This window comes from Geotrypetes seraphini, chromosome 3 (genome assembly GCF_902459505.1).
Source record: "Geotrypetes seraphini chromosome 3, aGeoSer1.1, whole genome shotgun sequence".
Taxonomy (NCBI): Eukaryota; Metazoa; Chordata; class Amphibia; order Gymnophiona; family Dermophiidae; genus Geotrypetes; species Geotrypetes seraphini.
The window spans coordinates 97,023,001-97,046,327 of record NC_047086.1 but is presented as its reverse complement, the minus strand read 5'-3'; the positions used below and the strand labels follow the sequence as shown (position 1 = coordinate 97,046,327).

At 45.3% G+C, this 23,327-nt stretch overlaps 1 protein-coding gene across 1 annotated transcript in view; it reads left to right on the top strand.

Moving 5' to 3' along the window:
* Nucleotides 1-23,327, top strand: part of NBAS (NBAS subunit of NRZ tethering complex) — an 852,905-nt gene that overhangs the window by 6,095 nt on the left and 823,483 nt on the right. Inside the window, exons 2-4 of the mRNA XM_033937554.1 lie at nucleotides 1,177-1,231; nucleotides 6,008-6,044; nucleotides 17,274-17,351. Coding sequence (XP_033793445.1) covers nucleotides 1,177-1,231; nucleotides 6,008-6,044; nucleotides 17,274-17,351 — 170 coding nt within the window. The remainder of the gene's footprint in view (nucleotides 1-1,176; nucleotides 1,232-6,007; nucleotides 6,045-17,273; nucleotides 17,352-23,327) is intronic.

Here is a 23,327-nt window from a genome sequence, read left to right as displayed (position 1 = left end):
ACAGAATAGAGTCTTTTCAATTTCAATGAAAGTTTTTTGCCGACGAGGTGATCGCTCAACCACCTTTAAACAATCACCACTTTTTAGTGGAGGTGGGAGAGCCCTTGTCTGAGGCTTTTTCCTTCGTTTTTGATTTGCTGCAGAGCCTGTGCTGTCCTGCAATTATCAAACTTGACATCTATGCATCAATTTAAGTGAAAGTGTTACTTTATATTATTGTTTTGTTTTTTTTTAGTTTTTTTTTTTTACTATATTTGAGTCATTTTGGTAAGAGTCTGTAATAAACATCCCTCCTGTTATCCTAATTAGAATAATAGACTGTAAGTGAAAAAATGTACTAGGGGTGGGCAGCAAAGAAGATAGCCTCTGTCAGGCAAAATAGAGCCAAGCTCAATTTGTTAATGCTGTAGGTTGTGACAGTTATTAAGTTTCTATTTCTAGCAGAAAGTTCAAATTTAAACATATGGTGAACAGACTTTTATACTATGGAAACTAGCAAATAAGTAAAGTTTGCTTTTTTAAGATTTAAACTCTCTTTATAGAGGAACCTACAATTTTATCTTTTATTCCACAATTATCAAAGCACAGAGCAAAATAATGTTTGCTTACCCAAAGAAATGTCATCCTCTCCTCTCTTGCCTTTCTACCCTGGATTGTGTTTGAGGGGAGAGGGGAAGGGAGATAGGAGACTTACTCTTTTGGTTATCATTTGGGGGTTGTGACTTTTTTCTGTTAATATGGAGTAATATTGGCTAAAGGTTTGAGAAACACTGATCTATTAGTTTACACTAGGCTGAGCTTGCATTTTCTCTGCTATAGTGCCTTGCAAGTTTTTGGGCTAAAGTAGGTGGCAGAGGGAGCCAGGAGGAGAGAAACTGATTTCATCTCTACAGTAGTGACAGACCTACAGATTAAACACTGTAGTACAACGTGGATGAAGGCAATGGACTTCAGTACATTGCTTACTTTTTTTGTAGGTTTGGTAGAAGTCAGTGGGAATACTGACATTTTATAGTCATATGTGTTATTTAAGAATACATAGCCAGCCATGATCAAAATTAAATGAAAATCCCATTTGAGACTAGCAGGTAGCATAACTGCATTGACTGAGTAAATCTGAGAATCTGATGCTTCTCTGTTGTTGCATGATGAATAATAGTTTTGTTATAATTGCAGCCCCGAGGCTACAGGAGGCATGGTGCATCATCTTTCATCACAAAAGCAATTACAGGTAAATAAAACTAGGTTATATTGATGGAAATGGGAAACTTATTGTTTTGTTTTTTTTAAAAACCTATATCTGTAATGAGTTCCCAGGGATACTACAGTAGGATTTGCCTTGCCTGGTGTTCTTCTCTGCAGTGTCCAATGTATTGAGAAGAAAAAATGGAACATACAAATTCAAGACAACAGCTGCTCATTATCGAGCTCCTGCTTTCAGCTTGCTTCTCCACTGGCTGTGGAGAAAACTGCTGAAAACCTTGCCAATGCAGATTTTTATGATTCCAGTAAGAAAACTTAAACATTCTGCTTGTTCATCTTTGCATTTCCTTGTTTGGTTTCTTTTTTTTCAAAAGAGAGCAGGATGTACTTATCTGAGTTGACAGTCTAGTTTTTAGGAGTGTTCTGACTTAGCTGGTTGGGTTTTAGGTTTTCCTAATGAATACTTAGGGCTCCTTTTACATAGCCGCGCTAGAGCCTTAACGCGCGGAATAGTGCGCGCTAGACGATACCGCCTCCTTTTGAGCAGGCGGCAGATTTCCGGCTAGTGCGCACGTTAAAACTGCTAGCGCGGCTTTGTAAAAGGAGTCCTTATTGTATATTTAAATATCTTTATCTTTGTATTGCTCATGAACAACATATAAAGAAATAGCAACCACACATACAGTTCTTGTTATAACCAATCTTTTATAAGTGATATGCAAAGAGAAAGAATCTGAACATGTGAATTTCAAATCCCTCTTATACCCCATAATGAATATTTATAAGGTAGTACCTTCATTTTGCACAAGAGGTAACTAGATTAGCTAGATTGTACAGTATATTTTGGACAACTTGTATAAGAATTTAAGAATGCTGCACTCCAGTCCAGTCCAGAATGCTTGGTCATACATTAGGATTGTCAGATGCTCCTGTGTTTATTGGGGGTAGAGGTCTGCTTTTATCTAATTATGAATACAATAATACAGTGGTACCTTGGATTACGGGCATAATCCATTTCAGGAGCATGCTTGTAATCCAAAATGCTCGTTTATCAAAGCGAGTTTCCCCATAGGAAATAATGGAAACTCGCTTTGATGCGTTTCCCTCCCCCACCCATGAGAACCAGCATTGCTTCCCCCGAAGGCCCCCACCCTGTGATCCGTCATCCCCCTCTGTGATCCGGCACCCCCCCCCGCCACGATCCGGCACCCCCCCCTCAGCGCTTCTTACCCTCATCTGGACATCTGAACGTGAACTCGCAGGCCTTGAGCATGCTCATATGCTCAAGGCCTAGCAGAAGAGGAGACCGATCTTCGGGTACCGGCACCAAGCACAGGACATGCCGGTGCCAGTGCCCAGATGAGGGTAAGAAGCGGTGGGGGGTGCCAAATCGTGGCGGGGGGGGTGCCGGATCGTGGCGGGGGGTGCCGGATCGCGGGCGGAGGGTGCCGGATTGCGGGGGGGCGCTCGCAAATAACTGAATTCACAAATCCTAAATCTGTAAATATGGAAAGGGAGTGTATTCTTTTCCGATTGATCCTACAATAATAACAGTAAAGGTAAGCGTCAAAAAAGGACATTTCAAAACTAGTAAAGATTTTAAATTAATATAAATAATAGTGACTGGACTTTAAAAATGCCTAGCTTATATATTCATAAAAACTTATAGGCTATAATTCATCATTTAGTCCGTATTCGTGTTCAAACACAATCCAAATGCATGTGTTTGATATCCCAAAAATCAAATTCATTCTGTGATCAAATCTTCCATATTATTTAACAGAAAATAATTTACCTTAATGAATTCTTCTTTCGACCTGACGATGGTTTGTTTATCTACTTCAGGAAGAAGGACAGTCCAAATAATATCATATCATCTCTGTTTGTTTGCTTTACTCCATTCAAAAGCTGAAAACAGGCAACAGCATCCTAAATCATGATGTTAATACAGCTGTGTAATTAAAGACATCCAATCAATTTCAGCATTTTAACCCCAAAGGTATAGAGTACTTAATTTAAAAATCCACCATTGTTCCTTATAACTCAAGCTATAATGTCTCTGATAGGATGACAAGAGTACTACGTTGAATAATTGTCACTCTCAAATCATCAATAGTGTGATTAAAATGTAACCAGCGTTCCACTAAAGAAGCAGTAAGATCCTTATTATGAATTCTACTTTTGTGTTCAGTCGGCTTCACTCTTGTCTTCTTTTTTGTTCATTCTAGAAAAGTAAAATTGCAAGGACATAGGATCACATAAATCAAAATGGCAGTCTTAAAATCAATTTGGAATCTGCATCTGATGTTATATGATTTCCCTGGAGAGATCCACTACACCCCAGTAATTGTCTGAGCACGTCGGGCACAATCCCTACATGGTTGATGTCCAAACTTAAAATTTAGTAGTTTTGAAATGTCCTTGTTTTATCTCATTTCGTCTGGGGACTTGTACTTTCACTAAGCAGAACTATAATTTCAAGTCTAGATGTTATGGGACAAAACCATCAAAAGTGTAAAACAATGGCCTCAGGCTGAATAGAAGTGGAAGGAGCCTACCTGATGCTTAGTGCCACTACTGTTATGCATTAGGTTTAAGCAAATGTGGATGGGAGGACAGGCTGGTGCATGCTTCTGCAGCTGTTTACACCAGTCTTCTTTCCTCTGCAGAAATTCCATGAGTAGGACTAGAATTTCCAGTCCTGGTCACCACAGAATAGCAGGAAACTATTGGGCTCATAATAAAAAAAACCAAGACATCCCAAAAAATCCTAAATCGGTACTTGGACGTCCTAATCGCCAGGATGTTCAAGTGACGATAGTCAAAATTGTCTTTCTGTACATCTAGCGAGGTACTCCAACCTCTGTACGTTCAGAATACAAGATGGGCATGGGTGGGCTTTGGGCGGTTTCAAATGTGGGTTAGACAAGGACGTCTTGAATTGATAACCAAACATTTTTCAAGACATTCTGCTGGATTGAAATTATACGTTTGGAATTAGACCTGTTTTAGAAGGGTGTAAGTGCCATAAAAGTACACAAACTGACCAGATGACCACTGATCATCAAGGTAAGACACCTCCCACACTTTCCCAGTGCTCACTGACCTCCTTCCACCACACAAAAATGAGAACAAAAAGGTACATACCTGGCTGTAAAACAGCAGCATCTGGTATGGGGAAGCCTAGTACAGCTGCACACAAGTGTCTTAAGTAGCATGGTGGGTGGGCTAATGAACCTTAGAGAGGAGGACCCAGGCCCATAAGCCACTCTAACCACTACGGTAGAATATGTGAGCTCAACCAAGCCCTACTATACTGCCATATAGGTGCAACCTGCAGCCATAAATGCTATTGGGGTAGTACACAGGATGGTATTATAGGGACAGGGACAAGCTCTTCCTACTTCCTACTCGGCCCCACGCTGCTCTCTGAATGGCCGCCGACAGATGAGAACTGGTGGCGGCCATTCAGAGAGCAACGGGGGGCTGAGCAGAAAGCAGGAAGAGCTCGGCCCTGTTGAGTGTGCTGCTGGCCGCCAAAAAGGAACGGGGACGGAGAGGCTCAGCATGGAGCAGGGTGCGGAAAGATCACTCCTGCCTCATACACCGCTGGACCACCAGGGATTAAAAATGACAGGTAAGCACGCGCCGGGGAGGGGGAGGGGGGTTAAAAAAAGTTAGATGGACGGGAGACAGGATGCATCCCTCCTGTCCCGGCCTTCCACTAGACCACCAGAGGTAGGAAGGTGTGGCAGGGTGGGTATAGAACCTAGCAAGGAGTGAGGGGGCGCTAGGTACAGAGCCTGGTAGGACAGGGAGGGAAGATGACTGGGTGCAGAGCATGGCAGCTAGTGAGGGACATAAGAACATAAGCAGTGCCTCTTCTGGGTTAGACCAAAGGTCCATCATGCCCAGCAGTCCGCTCACGCGGCGGCCCATCAGGTCCAGGACCTGTATAGTAATCCTCTATCTATACCTTTCTTATCCCCTTTCCCTTCAGGAAATCATCTAATCCCTTCTTGAACCCCAATACCATACTCTGTCCTATCACACCCTCTGGCAGCGCATTCCAGGTGTCCACCACCCTTTTAGGTGAAGAAGAGCTTCCTAGCATTGGTTCTAAATCTGTCTCTTCTTAATTTTTCCGAATGCCCTGTTGTTCTGGGTATAGAGCCTGGTAAGGAAGAGAAGATGGCTGGCTGCAGAGCCTGGCAGGGGAGGGAGGGGGACACTGGGTGCAGATCCTGGCAGTGCATGGCACTTGAATATTAAGCTCCCGTCTTATATTCGAGTCAACCATTTTTCCTCCTTTGGGGGGGGGGAATGGGGGTCTCGACTTATATTTGGATTGACTTATATTTGAGTATATACAGTATATATTTGGACATCTAGCAGCTTGCCATTCAAAAATGACCCATTTTTGTACCTCCAACTTTGGACATTCAGCGGGATACATCCAAGTTGGACTTTTCCTGGAATAACCCTGGCTCCTGGATACAATTTGTCTAAATATGGCTTGGCATGGACAAAATATATCCATTTACTTCTGGGAAAATTAAAAAAAAAAAAAAAAATACAACATTTATGCCATTACTATCTGATTCTGACCACATAAGTGCTTTGGATGATTATTCCTTCCTATCAATAAGAAAATCAGAATAATCTGTTTAATCAACAGATAGGAGAGTAAGTGCTTACTACATAGCTATGATGCCTTTACAAATGCTGTCTCTGATATTTATGCAGAACGATTTTTGAAACGCTCTGTTTAAAGGTCCTAACTAATTGAAATTTTTCTTTATAGGCCCAGCATCATTCATATTGCAGTACATTTGGTACAGGTGGGTTTTGTTTTCCCAGTGAATACATAAAATGTAAATGTACTGCAGTGTTCTCCCCAGAAACTTTTTCCAGCCGGGTGGCATGAAAAAGTAGCCGGGTGGGGCGGGATGGGTAAATTTGGTGGTGGGGAAAATTAACCCCCTCTTTTACTAAGGTGCGCCAACATTTTTAGAACGCGCAAACTCCCGCGCTACACGGGAAAAGTAACGCCAGCTCAATGCTGGCATTAGCGTCTAGCGCATGTGGTAATTCTGCGTGCGCTAAGCACACGCTAAAACCATTTTTGCAACTTAGTAAAAGGAGCCCTAAATGTGTACTATTTTTATTAGTTAATTATTATTTTCCAATGCTCAATATGACTTCCTTTTTTTAAGGCTTGACACTTGTGATAGAATATTTTTACTAAATTTAAGAAGCATCCAGTGCTAGAAGGGAATAATTAGATATTTGCCCTCTTTCAAATGGTATAGAGGTTTAAAAAAGGGAAAGGCGTTAATGAAGTCATTAGGTTCAATTTAGTCATTTATTTCTGCATGAATTTAAACAACTTAAAAAAAAAGATAAATATAGCTCATCCAGTCATACAAGAATGGCTCTACAGCAGGAGTGCCCACACTTTTTGGGCTTGCGAGCTACTTTTAAAATGACCAAGTCAAAATGATTTACCAACAATAAAATTTTAAAAAACACAAAGCACACTGTATGCAGAGAAAATGTTAATTATCATTTATATTCCGCGGGTTTTCAAAGAGGTCAAGGCAGATGACTTTATGCAATGTCACCTCAGGAGCAACTATACAAAAATAGACAAATATACCCCCTCCCATTTTACTAAACCACAATAGCGTTTTTTAGTGCAGGGAGATGCGCTGAGTGCCCTGTGCTGCTCTCAATGCTCATAGGCTCCCTGCGCTAAAAACCGCTATTACGGTTTAGTAAAAGAAGGCCATAGTGCAAAATATAGACAAGCAGATAGAAATTCTCAAAACGGACACATTTTGATCACTAAATTGAAAATCTCTGGTTGCACTTCCTTCTTCTGACTGGAAATCCAATATTTCTTTCTTTCTGCCACTTCCCTTTTCTTTCTGTCTCTCTTTCTTTCTCTCTCCCCCTGACTACCTGTTTCTCTCTCCCCCTGCCGCCTCTTTATTTCTGCTTTTCTTTCTCTCTCTCTCCCCCTGCCCCCCCAAGCCATCGCGCCGATTTCTCCACTTCCCTGATTCTTTCCCTACCCCCTAAGCCACCACACCAATTTCTCCCTGCTGCTTCCCTGAGCTAGGCCAGGCACGTACAAGCGCCGGACTCAAGACTTCACCTCTGATGTCAATTCTAACATCAGAGAGGAAGTTCCAGGCCAGCCAGGCAGCGATTGGCTGGCCCAGAACTACCTCTCCGATGTCAGAATTGACTTTCGGAGGTGAAGTCTTGCGAGTCTGGCACTTGTACGTGCCTGGCCTGGCTCGGGGAGGCAGGAAGAAAAAGATTGCAAAGGCAACACAATCGACTCATATTGCCTTTCCGATCTACTGGTCGATCACGATCGACCATTTGGGCACCCCTACTGTTATGGTATCCTGTCCTGATCTGAGGAAAGGGGTTTAGTCCCCCAAAAAACTGCCTTATTTCAATTTCCTATTTATAAACTTTAATTAATACAGTTACAATACTACTTGATTCTACGTAAAACAACAAGTTGCGTCCCTGGGGGGGGGGGGTAGGGAAGAGAAGGGAAGCTGGCACGCGCACACAGCCCCCGAGGGAAGCTTACAACTTGCTGCTTTTACTTGCTTCGGGCCTTCCTCGCTGCTGGGTCTTGCCTTCGTGGAAACAAAGTAGGCAGGACCTGACAACGAGGAAGGCCTGAAGCAAGTAAAAGCATGCTGGAAAAAAAAAAGGCAGGCGTCAAAACAAAATTTTCGGCGGAGAGTCAGCCCAGGAAGGAGCATTGGTAGCAGCAGAAAGATTTGCCGAGCGGTCATCTAAATTAGCTGGGCGGTGCGCCCGGCTAAAAGGCCCTGGGGAGAACACTGTACTGTATTTGGTTGATGAATTAAAGTGTGTTCAGGCTTTGCACAGGATTAGTGTGGTTCTAGCACACAATTTTTTGGCTGCATTTATGGAAAAAGGAGTTTTGCACACAAGCTAACAAACACTGCAAAGCATCAGTACAAAGCATATACAGAATCTTAGAGTTTACCTCATTCTGTGGTAGTGTTTTGTTGATCTGTGTTGAAGTGGGGCACTTTATTTCGGATCACCAGTTCTCACCTTCCAACCCCATAGTCCCTCTGACCCACTTCTGGTTCTGCCTCTGCACCACTGTCTTGCCAAAAGTTTTTTAATTGGCAGACTGAGGTCAAGTACTCCAGTTTTATAAGGACTGAGTGATTGGGTATACCTGTCTCTCAGTTTTATGGTTTGTGAGAAGAATCTGCATGGCACAGGGGTTAGGGCTCACTAGACCAGTATGAATTTGGTGTTGACTTTTGGGAGGAAGGAGGGGCTGGAATAGGAAGGTGAGGTATCCACTAGACCAGTGGCTCTCAACCTTGTCCTGGAGGACCACTAGGCCAATCGGGTTTTCAGGCTAATGAATATGCATGAGAGAGATTTACATATAATGGAGGTGACAGGCATGCAAATCTGCTCTATGCATATTTATTAGGGCTATCCTGAAAACCGATTGGCCTGGTAGTCTTCCAAGACAGGGTTTGGAACCACTGCACTAGACAACTAGGGCTTTTTGGGGAGAAGGGGTGGAGGCAGAGAGGGTGGGGGCCTTAAGCATCTGAGCCAATGGGGGCCTTAGACCCCTCCCTGTGCATCACATGAGGCACCATGGAAGGGAAGGCCCAACATAATGGACTGGCGGGCCTCGGAGCTGGAGGGACCAAGTATACCCTCCTTCCTTTATTTTGGGGGGAGGGGAAGGGGAAAGGGGGAGGGGATGGTATCCTTCCTGTCAACTTTGGCTGGCACGGGGGTTTTTCTTGTAGGGAATGGGCATCTCTCCTGTCTCTCTGTTGGAGAGGTTGTGGACCTGCAGTTGACATTGGGGGGGATGGGAGCTCGTCATCGGGAGGGGGGGTGGTGGCTTATGTCTTGTCTTTTTTTTTTTAATGGGGCAAATATTGTATGTGTGTAGCACACACACAGCATCTGCACCTATTTTTAAAAAAGGTATGGCATGTTATAAATATATTAACTTGTATTAGTAGGATAGGTAAGTGACTTGTCTTGACCAGTTGCTTTTTTTCAGATTGCTTAAAGAGATCACTTTTTTCTGTGTATCGGGAAGGGATGTTCGTACATCAATCATAGAAACATGATGACAGATACAGGCCAAATGGCCCATCTAGTCTGCCCATCCACAGTTTCAATTATCTCTTTCTCTCTCTGAGAGATCCAACGGGCCTATCCCAGGCCCTCTTGAATTCAGACAGTCTGTGCTTCTACCATCTCTTTTAGGAGACAGTTCCACGCATCTACCACCCTTTTCGTAAAAAAGTATATCCTCAGATTACTCCGGAGCTTATCATCTCTTAACTTCATCCTATGCCGTCTCATTGCAGAGTTTCCTTTCAAATAAAAAAGACTCGACTCATGCACATTTATATTACGTAGGTATTTAAACATCTGTTTTGTTCTTTTTCTGGCTCCCTGTGCACAGTGGTGGCTTTGGGCCTGTTTTGAAAAGTTACATTTTGAAAAGTGTGGAGTTTTTTGTCTATGATACAGAGCAGGACTAGCTTTAAGAACTCATTGGGTTGCCGTCCGTATATTGTTGATAAGTTGAGGCTTTTTCTCCACCTATTATAAATGCACTTTCATGGGGTGTTTCCACCACCAGGCTAATAACAGTTTTTGCTGATTGCATTTGTATTTATATTTAAACAGCTGTACCATATCTCCCCTCTCCCGCCTTTCCTCCAAAGTATACAGATTGAGATCTTTTAAGTCTGTCCCCATATGCTTTATCACGAAGACCACACACCTTCCTCTGGACTGACTCCATCCTTTTTATATCTTTTTGAAGGTGCGGCCTCCAGAATTGTACACCATATTCTAAATGAGGTCTCACCAGAATCTTATACAAAGGCATCAATACCTCCTTTTTCTACTGGCCGTACTTCTCCCTATGCAACCTAGCATCCTTCTAGCTTTCACCGTCACCTTTTCAACCTGTTTGGTCAACTTAAGATTATCACATACAATCGCACCTGAGTCCCGTTCTTCCATCGTGCACATAAGTTCTTCACCCACTAAACTGTACCGTTTGCTCTGGTTTTTGCAGCCCAAATGCATGACCTTGCATTTCTTAACATTAAATTTTATCTGCTAAATTTCAGATCATTCTTCAAGCTTCGCCAGCTTCATGTTATTCACACCACATCTAGCGCACATCCTCTATCCAGTTCTCTGGTCACCTAGTCAAATCGCTCAGCTAGTTTGCATGGCGTTTTAATATGAAAGTGCTTATTTGCATAACTGAGTTGAATCGGGCAAAAAAAACACTCGGTGAGCTGTTTTGTGCATTGAGTCGGCAAATTCGATTGTTGCTAAACCAGTCAAAACTGGTTTAGCGACCATTGTTGGCTATAGTTTATCTAGCTCTTAGAATGGATTTTCAGCAATAGGCTCAAGCATTAGGCTTATAAGTTTAGAGAAAGAATAGCAAAGCTAAATTTAAAAGGATAATTTTTAAACTCTCACATTAAAATGAATTTTCAGCTGAAAAGACAGGACACAATTTAGAAGTTTTTTGTTTTTTTGCCCAATGTTTTCTTTACAGACAGCTAATTATTTGGACATAATTTTCAATTGTCTGCACTGAGGCAGAGATACCACATTCTTTCTACCTGCAGTCTATGAAACAATTCTGAAAGGAAAAGCTAACAGTATGAGTGGTTCCCTTTGAAAACTGTAGGAACCAAGTATGATAAATCTTAGTGCCTGCTTTTTTTGTGCTGCAGGTAGAATTTTGCTTGAAATTGTGTACAGGTACAAGATCTTTTATCTAAAATTCTGAAAATGGAAAAGTTTCAAAAACTGAAATTATCCCAGGACAAGCAGGCAGCATATTCTCTATATGTGGGTGACGTCATCCATGGAGCCCCGACGCAGACAGCTTTTCAAGCAAACTTGATTGAAGATTTCAAGTTTGCTAGTGCTGCACCACGCATGTGTGTGCCTTCCTGCTCCACTAGAGGGCACATCCCCTTCTCGTTGTCTTCAGTTCTTAGTTTTCTGCGGAGCAGAAAGCCCTGTTGTTTTTCTCTCCGTGTCTAAGTGCCTTTCTAGCACCGCAGCTTCTTTGTTTTCTTGCTGGAGTCGCTGTGTGCTTTTTTCTTTGTTGTTTTCATGAGTTTTCGTGTGTTTGATAATCGATTCGGCATCCAGGGGCTCCCGGGTTGCTGTGGCCGCTTGGCCTCGAACCGGCTGCGGCCTGTTTTTTCCTTATGTCCCGGCCTCATACCGGTTTAAAAAGTGCTCACAGTGCGGTCGGCTGCTGTCCATAACCGACCCGCACCGCTGGTGCATCTTGTGCCTGGGGGCTGATCATCTGACCGACACTTGCCCCAGGTGTACACTTTCCAGTCACGTGCCCTGTGTTGTCGTCAGGCCTGCATGGCTGAGCTTTTTGTGGTGGAGCCGGCCCTGGTTTCGGCTCCGGTCTCGGCCCCGGCCTCGACGTCAGCCCCGAAGACCTCGGCCCCGAGTAAGCTGCCCTCGACTTCGAAAGGATCAGCCTCGACCTCGAAGTCCTTGGCTATGGGTAAGTCCCCTCTTCCTTCTTCAGGGTTGGCGCCGGCGAAGAAGCCAACCTCGGAGTCTACGGCTGTCCATGGGGGGAGTGCTATCCCGCCGGACTCGAAGAGACCCTCTAAGCCCTCCAAGCGTGCTTCCGCCTCCAGGGAATACTCATCTTCAAGGTCGCCCTCGGTGGAATGCACTGCTGCTCGGGACATGCCTAATATGATGTCGGTGCCCGTGTTCCAGGATATGCTCCGGGCTATGATTTCCTTAGAGCTCTCCTCGGCCTTGGCCCACTTGACCCCGACCTTGACTTCGCGTGTGACGGACCAGCCTGAGCGTCATGTCGAGGCCCCTCGGGGCAGGATGCGTCGGTCTCGGCGTCTTTCCTCTTCAGACTCTTCGCCTCCGCCCTCGAGGCGTTTCTCTGAGGTCGAAACGCCGGTCGGGGCGTACCTCGACCCCGTCTCGCTGCTTGGCGAAACGGCCCTGGGACTCCCCCCCCCCGAGGCGGGGCCGGTCCCCGATGGTCGCACGCCGGGGCTCTCCGGGTCTCGGAGTTGACTTTGTCCAACCCCCGGTTGTTCAAGTCACCTTTCCGGTCCAGGGCTCCACGCCAGGAGGTCCCGGCCTTACAAGGATCTCCTTCTTTTTCCCAAGGCATGTCTCCTCGGCGCCATCAGGCCTCGGTTCCTCGGACCCCGGGGTCCTCCCCTCGGGAGACCTCGAAGCGTCGGCAGTCCTCGACCCTGCCCTGTTCTCTTAGCGGAGCGTCGTGGGGCTCAGGTCGTGGGGACACAGATATGCCGCCTTATTACTCTCACGAGGTTCATCCAGGACATGGGGAAGGCGCTCCATCTTGACCTTCAGTCCGACTCCAAGTACACCAAGGAGTTTTTGGAGGAGATGGATCTACCCTGTCCTCCTCGGGAGTCCTTAAGGCTCCCTTTGAATCTGGTGCTGCACCAGGCTTTTTTCCGGAATTTGGAGACCCCTTATGCGGTCCCGGCCATTCCGTCCAAGATGGAGTCTCGAAACTTGACGTTTGAGAAGGCTTAACTTTTCCCACCAGTCTTTGCTGGTGGAATCATCTTTGAAAAAGTCTCATCCGTCTAGGGTGTCCGCAGCTGTACCACCTGGCTGGGAAGGGAGGACGATGGATAAGTTTGGCAAATGCCTCTACCAAAACTCCATGATGGCTAACCGGGTCTTGAATTATAATTTTAAATTCACTTCTTATCTCAAGGTTTTGGTCAAATCCTTGCCCGCCTTTCAGGAGGACTTGCTCGCCTCGCGCCGTGGGGAGTTTCAACAGCTGGTGGACTCTCTGTTGCAGCTTCGTTTGCACATGTTTCATGCGGCTTATGATGCTTTCGAGCTTTCCTCTAGGGTTTCCGCCTTTGCGGTTGCCATGCGACGATTGGCATGGCTCAGGATCGTTGATATGGACCCTAACCTTCAGGATCAGTTGGCCAACCTTCCCTGTTTGGGCAATGAACTCTTCGATGACTCTAACGAGGCGGCTATGAAACACATCTTCGAGCACGAGCGTTCTTTTGCATCCTTGGTGCGGTCCAAGCCGAAGCCCACTCCTCCCAAGGCCTTTTGGTTGCCGCCTCGGTGGTATCTGCAGAAGTCCACGCCTGCTTTTTTGTGTCCTCCTCCGTGGCGCCAGCAACGGCAGGGGGCTCCCCCCAAGCCTCAGACCCCGGCTGCGACTAAACCCGCGCCGTCCTTTTGATGGGCTGGCCGGGAGGGGGCTGGCCTCCTCCGCGCTGGGTCCCGTTCCTCTCCCTATTGGGGGCCGCTTCTGCGCCTTTTATCCGGTCTGGGAAAGTGTCACCTCGGACGTTTGGGTCCTCTCGGTGATCAGAGAGGGGTATTCTCTCAATTTCTGGGAGTTGCCGCCGAACTGTCCTCCCGGTGTGTCTCCTTCAAACTGAGCGCAGCTTCTGTTGCTTCTTCTGGAGGCTCAGGCTCTTCTTCGCCTTCAGGCGGTAGAGGAGGTTCCCCCTTGTCAGCGGGGGCGGGGTTTTTACTTCCGCTATTTCCTGGTCCCCAAAAAGACCGGGGACCTCCGGCCTATCCTAGACCTTCGGAGGCTGAACAAGTTCCTCGTTCGGGAGAAGTTCTGGATGCTTTCGCTCCCCATCCTGTACCCTTTGATGGATGAGGGGGACTGGTTGTGTTCCCTCGATCTGAAGGAAGCATACACTCACATTCCAGTGCATCTAGCTTGTCGCCGGTTCCTTCGGTTTCAGGTGGGGGAAATGCATCTTCAGTATCGGGTTCTCCCATTGGGGCTTGCTTCGTCCCCTCGAGTCTTCACGAAGTGTCTCATGTTGGTGGCTGCGGCCCTCGGGTCCCAAGGATTCCAAGTCTTTCCGTACCTCGACGACTGGCTGATCAAAGCCCCGTCAAGGGTGGGTGTTATTTCAGTGACCTGTCGGACTATTTTATTCCTCCAAAGTCTGGGGTTCGAGGTCAACTTCCCAAAATCTCAGCTGTGCCCCACTCAGTCCCTACAGTTCATCGGGGCCGTGCTGGACACGGTTCGCCTACGATCTTTTCTGCCTCCTCCTCGTCAGGCCACACTGGTTCAGCTGAGCCAGTCAGTTTCCCTGCGAGATTCAGTCTCGGCCAGGCAGATGATAATTCTGCTGGGTCACATGGCCTCCACCGTCCATGTCACGCCGTTCGCCAGACTGCATCTTCGGGTTCCTCAGTGGACCTTGGCGTCTCAATGGCGTCAGGATGGGATCCCGCTTCCCAGCACATTGCGGTGACTCCTTCCTTGAGACGCTCGCTCCGTTGGTGGACCAACTCTTCCAATCTTTCCAGAGGGTTGCTTTTTATTGCGCCTCCGCATCACAAGGTCCTGACCACGGACTCCTCAGCATATGCCTGGGGGCTCACCTCGACGGTCTACGGACTCGAGGCCTTTGGTCAAGTGCAGATCGTCGTTGTCACAGCAATCTGCTGGAACTTCGGGCCATTTACCTTGCCCTGGTCGCTTTTCGTTATCTGCTTCAGGACCGGGTGGTCCTGGTGCGCACGGACAACCAGGTAGCAGTGTATTACGTCAACAAGCAGGGGGGCACAGGTTCCCTGTCTCTCTGCAAGGAGGCTCTTCACCTCTGGGATTGGGCGTTCCGCCACAACATCTTTCTTCGTGCGGTTTATATCCAGGGGGAGCACAACTGTCTGGCGGACAAGTTGAGTCGTCTTCTGCAGCCGCACGAGTGGTCTCTCCATTCCCGGACTCTGCGTCAGGTGTTCGTTCGCTGGGGGATTCCGCAGATCGATCTGTTCACCTTCCCCCTCAATCACAAGTTGCCTTAATTCTGCTCAAGGATGTGCTCCCTGGACCGTCTCGAGGCAGATGCGTTCCTTTTGGATTGGGAGGGCAGATTCCTTTATGCGTTTCCGCCTTTCCCTCTGATTTTAAGGACACTTGTGCATCTCAGGTCGGCGCATGCCGACATGATTCTGATTGCTCTTCAGTGGCCTCGGCAGCCGTGGTTCTCCCTGCTTCTACAACTCAGTGTCAGGGACCCTCTACTTCTGCCTGTTTTTCCTTCTCTGCTGTCTCAGAGTCGGGGTTCACTGCTGCATCCCAATCTGCAGTCTCTTCATCTGACGGCTTGGTTCCTTTCTACCTGACCTCTTCTCTTGGGTTGTCTCGGTCGGTGCAGGATGTCCTTGAGGTTTCTCAGAAGGCTTCTACGAGGCAGTGCTATTCTCAGAAATGGACTCGTTTCGCCACATGGTGTGCTTCGCATCGTGTGGAACCTCTGTCTGCTTCGTTGTCCTCGATTCTCGAATATTTGCTTCATTTGTCTTATTCTGGTCTCAAGACCAATTCAGTTCGTGTTCATCTCAGTGTGATTGCTGCCTTTCATCAGCTGCTTGATGGGAAATCGCTTTTTGTTCACCCTGTGGTTTCTCCTTTTAAGAGGGGTTTCTTGCATGTCCATCCTCCCCTCAAACCTCCACCTTTGGTTTGGGATCTTAATGTGGTTCTTGCTCAGTTGATGAAACCTCCCTTTGAACCCATGGATAAAGCTCATCTGAAGTTCCTTACTTGGAAAGTGATCTTCCTGCTTGCACTCACGTCTGCTTGCAGAGTCAGTGAGCTGCAGGCACTGGTGGCGGACCCGCCTTTTACTGTATTTCATCGTGACAAGGTGGTCCTGCGTACTCATCCTAAGTTCTTGCCTAAGGTGATTTCGGATTTCCATCTTAATCAGTTTATTGTTCTTCCGGTGTTTTTTCCCAAGCCCCATTCTCATCCTGGGGAGGTGGCTTTGCATACTCTTGACTGTAAGAGGGCGTTGGCTTTCTATCTTCAACGCACCCAGTCTCATCGGAGGGTTCCTCAACTTTTCTTGTCCTTTGATCCTAATCGGTTGGGATGTTCGGTTTCCAAGCGCACCTTGTCCAACTGGTTGGCTGCTTGTATTTCTTTCTGCTACGCTCGGGCTGGTCTCTCGCTGCGCGGTCGGGTTACGGGGCATAGAGTCTGAGCGATGACGGCTTCTGTCGCTTTCCTCAGGTCCACGCCAATTGAGGAGATCTGTAAGGCTGCCACTTGGTCTTCGGTTCATACTTTCACCTTTCACTACTGTCTGGATACTTTGTCCAGAAGCGACAGCCAGTTTGGCCAGTTGGTTTTGCGTAATTTTTTTTTCCTGAATTGCCAACTTTCCCTCCGTCCCTTTTTGGTAACTTGGAGGTCACCCACATGTAGAGAATATGCTGCCTGCTTGTCCTGGGATAAAGCACAGTTACTTACCGTAACAGGTGTTATCCAGGAACAGCAGGCAGATATTCTCGCAACCCTCCCACCTCCCCGAGGTTGGCTTCTTTGCTTGCTATCTGAACGGAAGACCACGAGGAGGGGATGCGCTCTCTAGTGGATCAGGAAGGCACACACATGCGTGGTGCAGCACTAGCAAACTTGAAATCTTCAATCAAGTTTGCTTGAAAAGCTGTCCGCGTCGGGGCTCTGTGGATGACGTCACCCACATGTAGAGAAAATCTGCCTGCTGTCCCTGGATAACACCTGTTACGGTAAGTAACTGTGCTTTTGACGCAAACCTAAAGTAGTCAATTTCCCCGACATGACACACACTGAAACCGACACATGTGAGTGCTTTTCTCCTGACTTCTGTACGATTCAAGTCAGAAGGCTGGAAAGTATCAATGAAGAGCTGCAGTGAGAAACAGAAAGGGTTGGAGGGCTGGCTTAACATTATCATTCCAAAACCTAAAATATGCCTGGTCCCAAGGATTTCAAATAAGGATCTTGTAGCTGAACAATGATGCAATGTGTCCTTTGAAATACCACTTGTAGTGTCAAACTGTAAAAAAAGCTGTTAACATTGGCATCTGTATGAAAAAAAATGTCTGTGTTAAGTATGGTGTACAGTTCATGTAATTTTCTAATGTATGCCTTTTTGTTAATCCAGCCCTGCTAAATTTTCACTGCCTATTGGACTTGTTCGTCGGATTAGCAAGCAGGTCAACTGGCATCTAGTCCTGGCAAGGTAATGCCTTACTTCTATTGTTCAGATTTTGTGTGCTGACTGGTTTTCTCTAGGGCCTTTTTCTCCCCATGTATTCTTTTATTCAGCTAGGATGAAAGCAACTTGAAAAGTCAACTTAATGTGTACTGTTTCTTTTTTTCTCTTTTTGCAGTCTGTCATAAATATTATTGGGTGTCGGGCAAGAATGCTTTTGTATGAAATACAAAATTATTTGTTTAAATATATAAGGAAGGGCAGAGCATGCATAAAATGAGAGAATATGCTATATAATATTGAAAACTGTGGCTTAGTCCACCTCATGTGTCCTTTCTTTTGCACTGTTTTAACCTATTTGTAAATTGCTTAGATGCTCAGATAGGCAGTATATCAAATAAAATGTGAACTATGAGCTATAAATGTAGTACATAAATTTCTCCATTGATATTACCACAGCTACTTTATTGTGCAAAAATACCTTATTTTTATATAACTCTTGTAACACTCTCCACTCCCTAAGGTGATATTATCCACTATGACCTTTACTCTTCTCTTCCTTATTTGTGCAATGTGCCTAGTCTTCAATGAGCAGATGTTAGTCATTTTTCATGTTTGACCCACATTATGGTGACAACTAGTTCATAGAGTTCTCGTATATTAAAGCAATAGGGTCTCTCGCATGCAGAAATGATCCTGCATGACGGATGTTTGCGTGGTGATAAGTGACAGTAGTTAAAAATTCCTTTCAGAGCAGTGGTTGGGCAGGCAACTATATTCCCTTGCTTATCAGACCCTATTATTTTTTGATGAAACTCATATTCAAGGGAATTTCATCATAACTCTAAAAATTGCTGTACTTCAGTTTGCAATTTTTTCTTATATGATTATTTTTTTAATGTCATGATGAGGGGGGTACAGATGAGAACTAAAAGGCAGAATCTATGCACCTAGCCTAGAAGGCTTTTTAATTCAAGTTGCAATAACTCACTAGTCAACTGAAGTGGAATTTGCTCTTAATAAGGCTAGACCCTTGGTGATGTAAGATTCAGCTACCATAGAGCAGATTATCCCAGGACAAGTAGGCAGTATATTCTCACTGATGGTTGATGTCATCCATGGAGCCCCGGCACAGACTACTCCAAAAGTGTATTGCCACTTTAAGTCTTTAGAAAGTTCGTGATAGCCTGCACCGCGCATGCGTGAGTGACTTCCCACCCGACGTAGGCACGCTGTCCCTCAGTTTCTGCGGAGCTAAGAAGACTCTTTTCAACGGCCGTTGAATCTATTTTTGCCTTTTTGCTCACGCGTTTGTGACTTTTAGTCATTTTTGTGTTTTTTTATTTATTTATTTATTATTTTATAATTATTTATCAAGTATAAACTTGTACAGAAAGCAAAATTTAAGTCAAAAGTACATAGCCAATTAATCAAATCAAGAATATAAACTCAGTACTACATAACCATATTAATCAGAATTGAATCTATAACATAAAGTTTACTTAAATTTTTAACACAAGTCCTCCACTCAGGATCAAGATGGAACGAGCAATTTTAATAAGAAATATATCATAGAAGAATACTATGGCTGATTTAGACTGAACTCAGGGTTCCCTAAAAATACTTCTTATCTAGCATAGATAGCATAGATAATATTATATAGCATAGATTTTATCTTTTTCTTTCTCCAGGTGTGACAATGACAGGAAAGCCGGCAGCTGGAAAGGTTTAAAAAAACCATATTTCTATGAGGAATAATACACTATACATTTGCATGGGTGACATAAATAAAAGGTTGCCCCTAAGGCTAACACTCCTGGTTTTAGTAATAGAAATTCTTTACGATGTCTCTGGGTTTCTCTGGCAAGATCCGGATACATTTGTATTCCTAAAAAAGTTTTTGTTTATTTTTAAAGAAAAGTCTCAATAGCCAATTATTGTCTGGTGCCAAAGCCACTGTTAATAATAAAGTTGCAGGCATTGTCCTTTCACTATTTGAGGATTCCAATAAAGTGGACACATCCAGAGTTTCCAGTGCAACCTCTTGCTGCTGTTTCTGCTGATTATTAGGGAGATAATAGACTTGTGTAAATGGTGGTATTACTTCCTCAGTAAGTCCAAAAATTTTCAACATATATCTTTTCAGCATCTCCCAAGGAGTGATCATTGAGACTTTGGAAAATTCACCAATCTTAAGTCGTTACTTTGGGAAAAGTTTTCCAAAGACTCAAGCTTCCTCCTAAGATTGGTGTTATCTTTAATAAATGTTTCATGAAGCTGTTTGGTTTTAGATAACTCTTGGTTAATGCTGACAATTGCTTTTTTAGTCTCTGATGTTTCTATTTTCAAATTCTGAATATCCTTATTTTCTCCTCTATTTGAGTAAATTGAGGTTTTATTATTTTTGGAATGTTAACAACCAGGTCCCAGATAGAATCTAATGTTGCCTGTCGGGGTTTTTGAAGCTGAGGAAAATGGACTGCAAATTCTTCTCCAGTTGATGGTTCTCCTTGTTGAGCACTCTCCTGAGTCTGTCCATCCCCTTCAGAAGTTAACTCCTCAATCCCTGCATACAGACTCTCTTGTGAACGTAGAGTATGACCCCATGCTTCCTTCACGAATATCACCGGCTTCCAGAGCAGGACATGCTCCCTCTTCGGAGAGCTCCCCCGCCCGCAGGGAGCTGGTAACCTGAGGGCGTGACGGCGGAGCCCTTGTGTCGGGGCTTAGTGTAATTTCTAGTTCCAGAGAGATCGCCTCTGTTCCGCCCATTCGGGGTGTCTCTAGTGGGACAACCTCCAGCTGCTGAAGGTGCGCTCTGCATGCGGCAGATAAGCTAATTTATGTTGCCCATTCCGGGTACTCCGGAGCTCCGCGAGGCCCCAGCTGTGCTCCCTCCTCTCCGTTTGGCCATCTAGGGGTAAGTTTTAATTCAACAGATACACAATGAATAGTGAGCTCACTGACCCGCGACGCTCGGCTAGATCAGTCGGCAGCCATCTTGATCCGTCCCCTATTTTCGTGTTTGTTTTTCTTTTTTTAGTTTTATCTTGCCTATATATATATTTTTTCCCTTCATGGGTTTTTGGCCCGGCGGGGCCTGCTTGCCTTCCTTGATCATCGATTTTTAATTTGGCTGCAGCGATATTCCCGTTGATGACATAGAAACATAAAGTATGACGGCAGAAAAGGGCCCACCCAACAAGTCTGCCCACTCAAGAACCCTCCCTCCCTCGAAAATCCATCTTTTAAGCATTCCTCTAGAGCAGTGGTCTCAAACTCAAACCCTTTGGAGGGCCACATTTTGGATTTGGAGGTACTTGGAGGGCCTCAGTAAAAATAGTTAATGTCTTATTGAAGAAATGACAATTTTGCATGAGGTAAAACTCTTTATAATTTATAAATCTTTCCTTTTGGCCAAGTCTTAATAATAATATTGTAATTTATAGCTAAAGAGACATATGATCAAGAAACTGTTTTATTTTATTTTTGTGATTATGATAAACATACTGAAGGCTTCAAAATAGTACCTGGCGGGCCGCATGTGGCCCCCGGGCCGCGAGTTTGAGACCACTGCTCTAGAGCGATCTCACCTCTCTGTCCCATCGTCCCTTGAAGTCGAGCGTGGTACTGGCCTCGATTACCTGACGTGGAAGACAATTCCATCGATCAATTACTCTTTCGGTGAAGAAGTATTTCCTGGTGTCCCCATGAAATCTTCCCCCCATGAATTTTAGCAGATGCCCTCTTGTCACCGTTGCACCCGTAAGAAAAAAGATTTCTTCCTCCACCTCAATGCGGCCCGTGATGTATTTGAAAGTTTCTATCATGTCCCCCCCTTTCTCGGCACTCTTCGAGAGAATATAAGCGCAGCCTGCTCAAACGTTCTTCATATGGGAGATTTTTAATTCCTGAGACCATCCTGGTGGCCATTCGCTGAATTGACTCATTCTCTTCACATCCTTTTGATAATGTGGCCTCCAAAACTGAACACAGTACTCCAGGTGAGATCTCAACATGGATCTGTATAACGGCAGTATAACTTCAGGCTTTTGGCTAATAAAGCTCCTTCTGATGCAACCCAGCATTTGTCTAGCCTTTACTGAAGCTTTCTCCACCTGATTGGCAGCTTTCATATTTTCCTGGATGATTACTCCCAAGTCCCGTTCTGCTACAGTTCTTGTTAGGTTTTCACCATTCAGTGTGTATGTTCTGCATGGTGAAGGGTCAAAATCACGCGAGGACAAAGGCGCGCCAACAACCGAGCGCGGACAACTGAGCGCAGGGCTTAATTGCGCCGAAGAAAACCCGTATTTTAAAGGGCTCTGATGGGGGGGTGGGGGGAACTCCCCACTCTACTTAATAGGGATTGCGCTGCCTCACGCTACCATGTTGGGGAGGGGTGTGGGGGATGTAACCCCCACATTATACTGAAAACTTAACTTTTTCCCTAAAAAAACAGGGAAAAATTTAAGTCTCCAGTATAATAAGGGGAGTTACAACCCCCCAAACCCCTCACAACGCCAGCGCAATCTCTATTAAGTAAAGTGGGGGGGGGAGTCCCCACCAACATCCCCTGTCGGAGCCCTTTAAAATACATTTTTTCTTCGGCGCGATGAAATCCTGTGCTCAGTTGTCTGCGCTCGGTTGTCGGCGCGCCTTTGTCCTTGCACGCTTTAGACTATGAACCGTTCTGCATGGATTTCCGCTACCAAAGTGCATTACCTTACATTTTTTGGCATTAAAATTCAGTTGCCAAGTACTGGACCATTGTTCCAGTAAAAGTAGGTCCTGCTCCATAGTGTCGGGCACGGTTGCGCTGTCGGGTTCTGCTGCGCTGCCCACAATGTTGCATAGTTTAGCATCATCGGCGAATAATGCAATTTTGCCTCAAAGTCCCTGAGGCAGATCCCTTACAAAAATATTAAATAGTATCGGGCCCAAGACCGAGCCCTGCGGCACTCCGCTAGTCACTTCCGACGTTTTTCAGGGAATACTGTTTACCATCACCCTTTGAAGTCTGCCGCTAAGCCAATCTTCTATCCATGCAGTCAGTGTTTCTCCTAGGCCCATCGTGTTCATCTTGTTCAATAACCTACGGTGTAGGACACTATCAAAAACCTTACTGAAGTCTAAATACACGATGTCTAGGGATTCTCCCCCATCCAGTTTTTTTGTTACCCAGTCAAATAAGTTTATCAGATTGAATTGACAAGACCTTCCCTTCGTAAAGCCATGCTGGTGGGGATCCCTTAGTCCTTCGTCATCCAGAATCGTGTCCAATCTGTTTTTGATCAACGTTTCCATAAGTTTATATACTATTGATGTGAGACTCATCGGTTTGTAATTTTCGGCCTCTGCCCTGCATCCCTTTTTCTGGAGCGGAATAACGTTGGCAGTTTTCCAGTCCAAGGGAACTTTTCTCTTATTTAGGGAAAGATTGAAAAGCTCAGCTAACGGTTCTGACAGGACATCTCTCAATTCCTGAAGTACTCTGGGGTGTAGATTATCCGGGCCAATAGCTTTGTTCACTTTTAGCTTTGATAGTTCGTGGTAGACATTGCTCGCAGTAAATTCAAAGTCCCGGAATCAGTCCTCCAAGCACCCCTTTGATTGTAGCTGAGGTCCAGACCCTGGCGCTTTGCAGGTGAAGACTGAGCAGAAGTAGTTATTGAGTAGTTCTGACAGTAACTTCGTAGACTCGGACAGGTTTCTTTAGGCGCACAATACCGCTTGTGTTCTTCTTCCTGTCGCTAACGTACTTAAAAAAGGATTTATCCCCTGTTTTAACCTGTCTTGCTATATTTTCTTCTATCCGGAGTTTGGTCTCCCTGTCTGCCGTTTTAACATATCTAGATTTCGCTAGGAATGATAAAAAAGGGGATCATGAACAGATCGGAGAAGGTTATCATGCCGCTGTACCAGGCCATTGTGGCAATGGCCCTCACCTGGAGTACTGCGTACAGCACTGGTCGCCGTACATGAAGAAAGACACGGTACTAT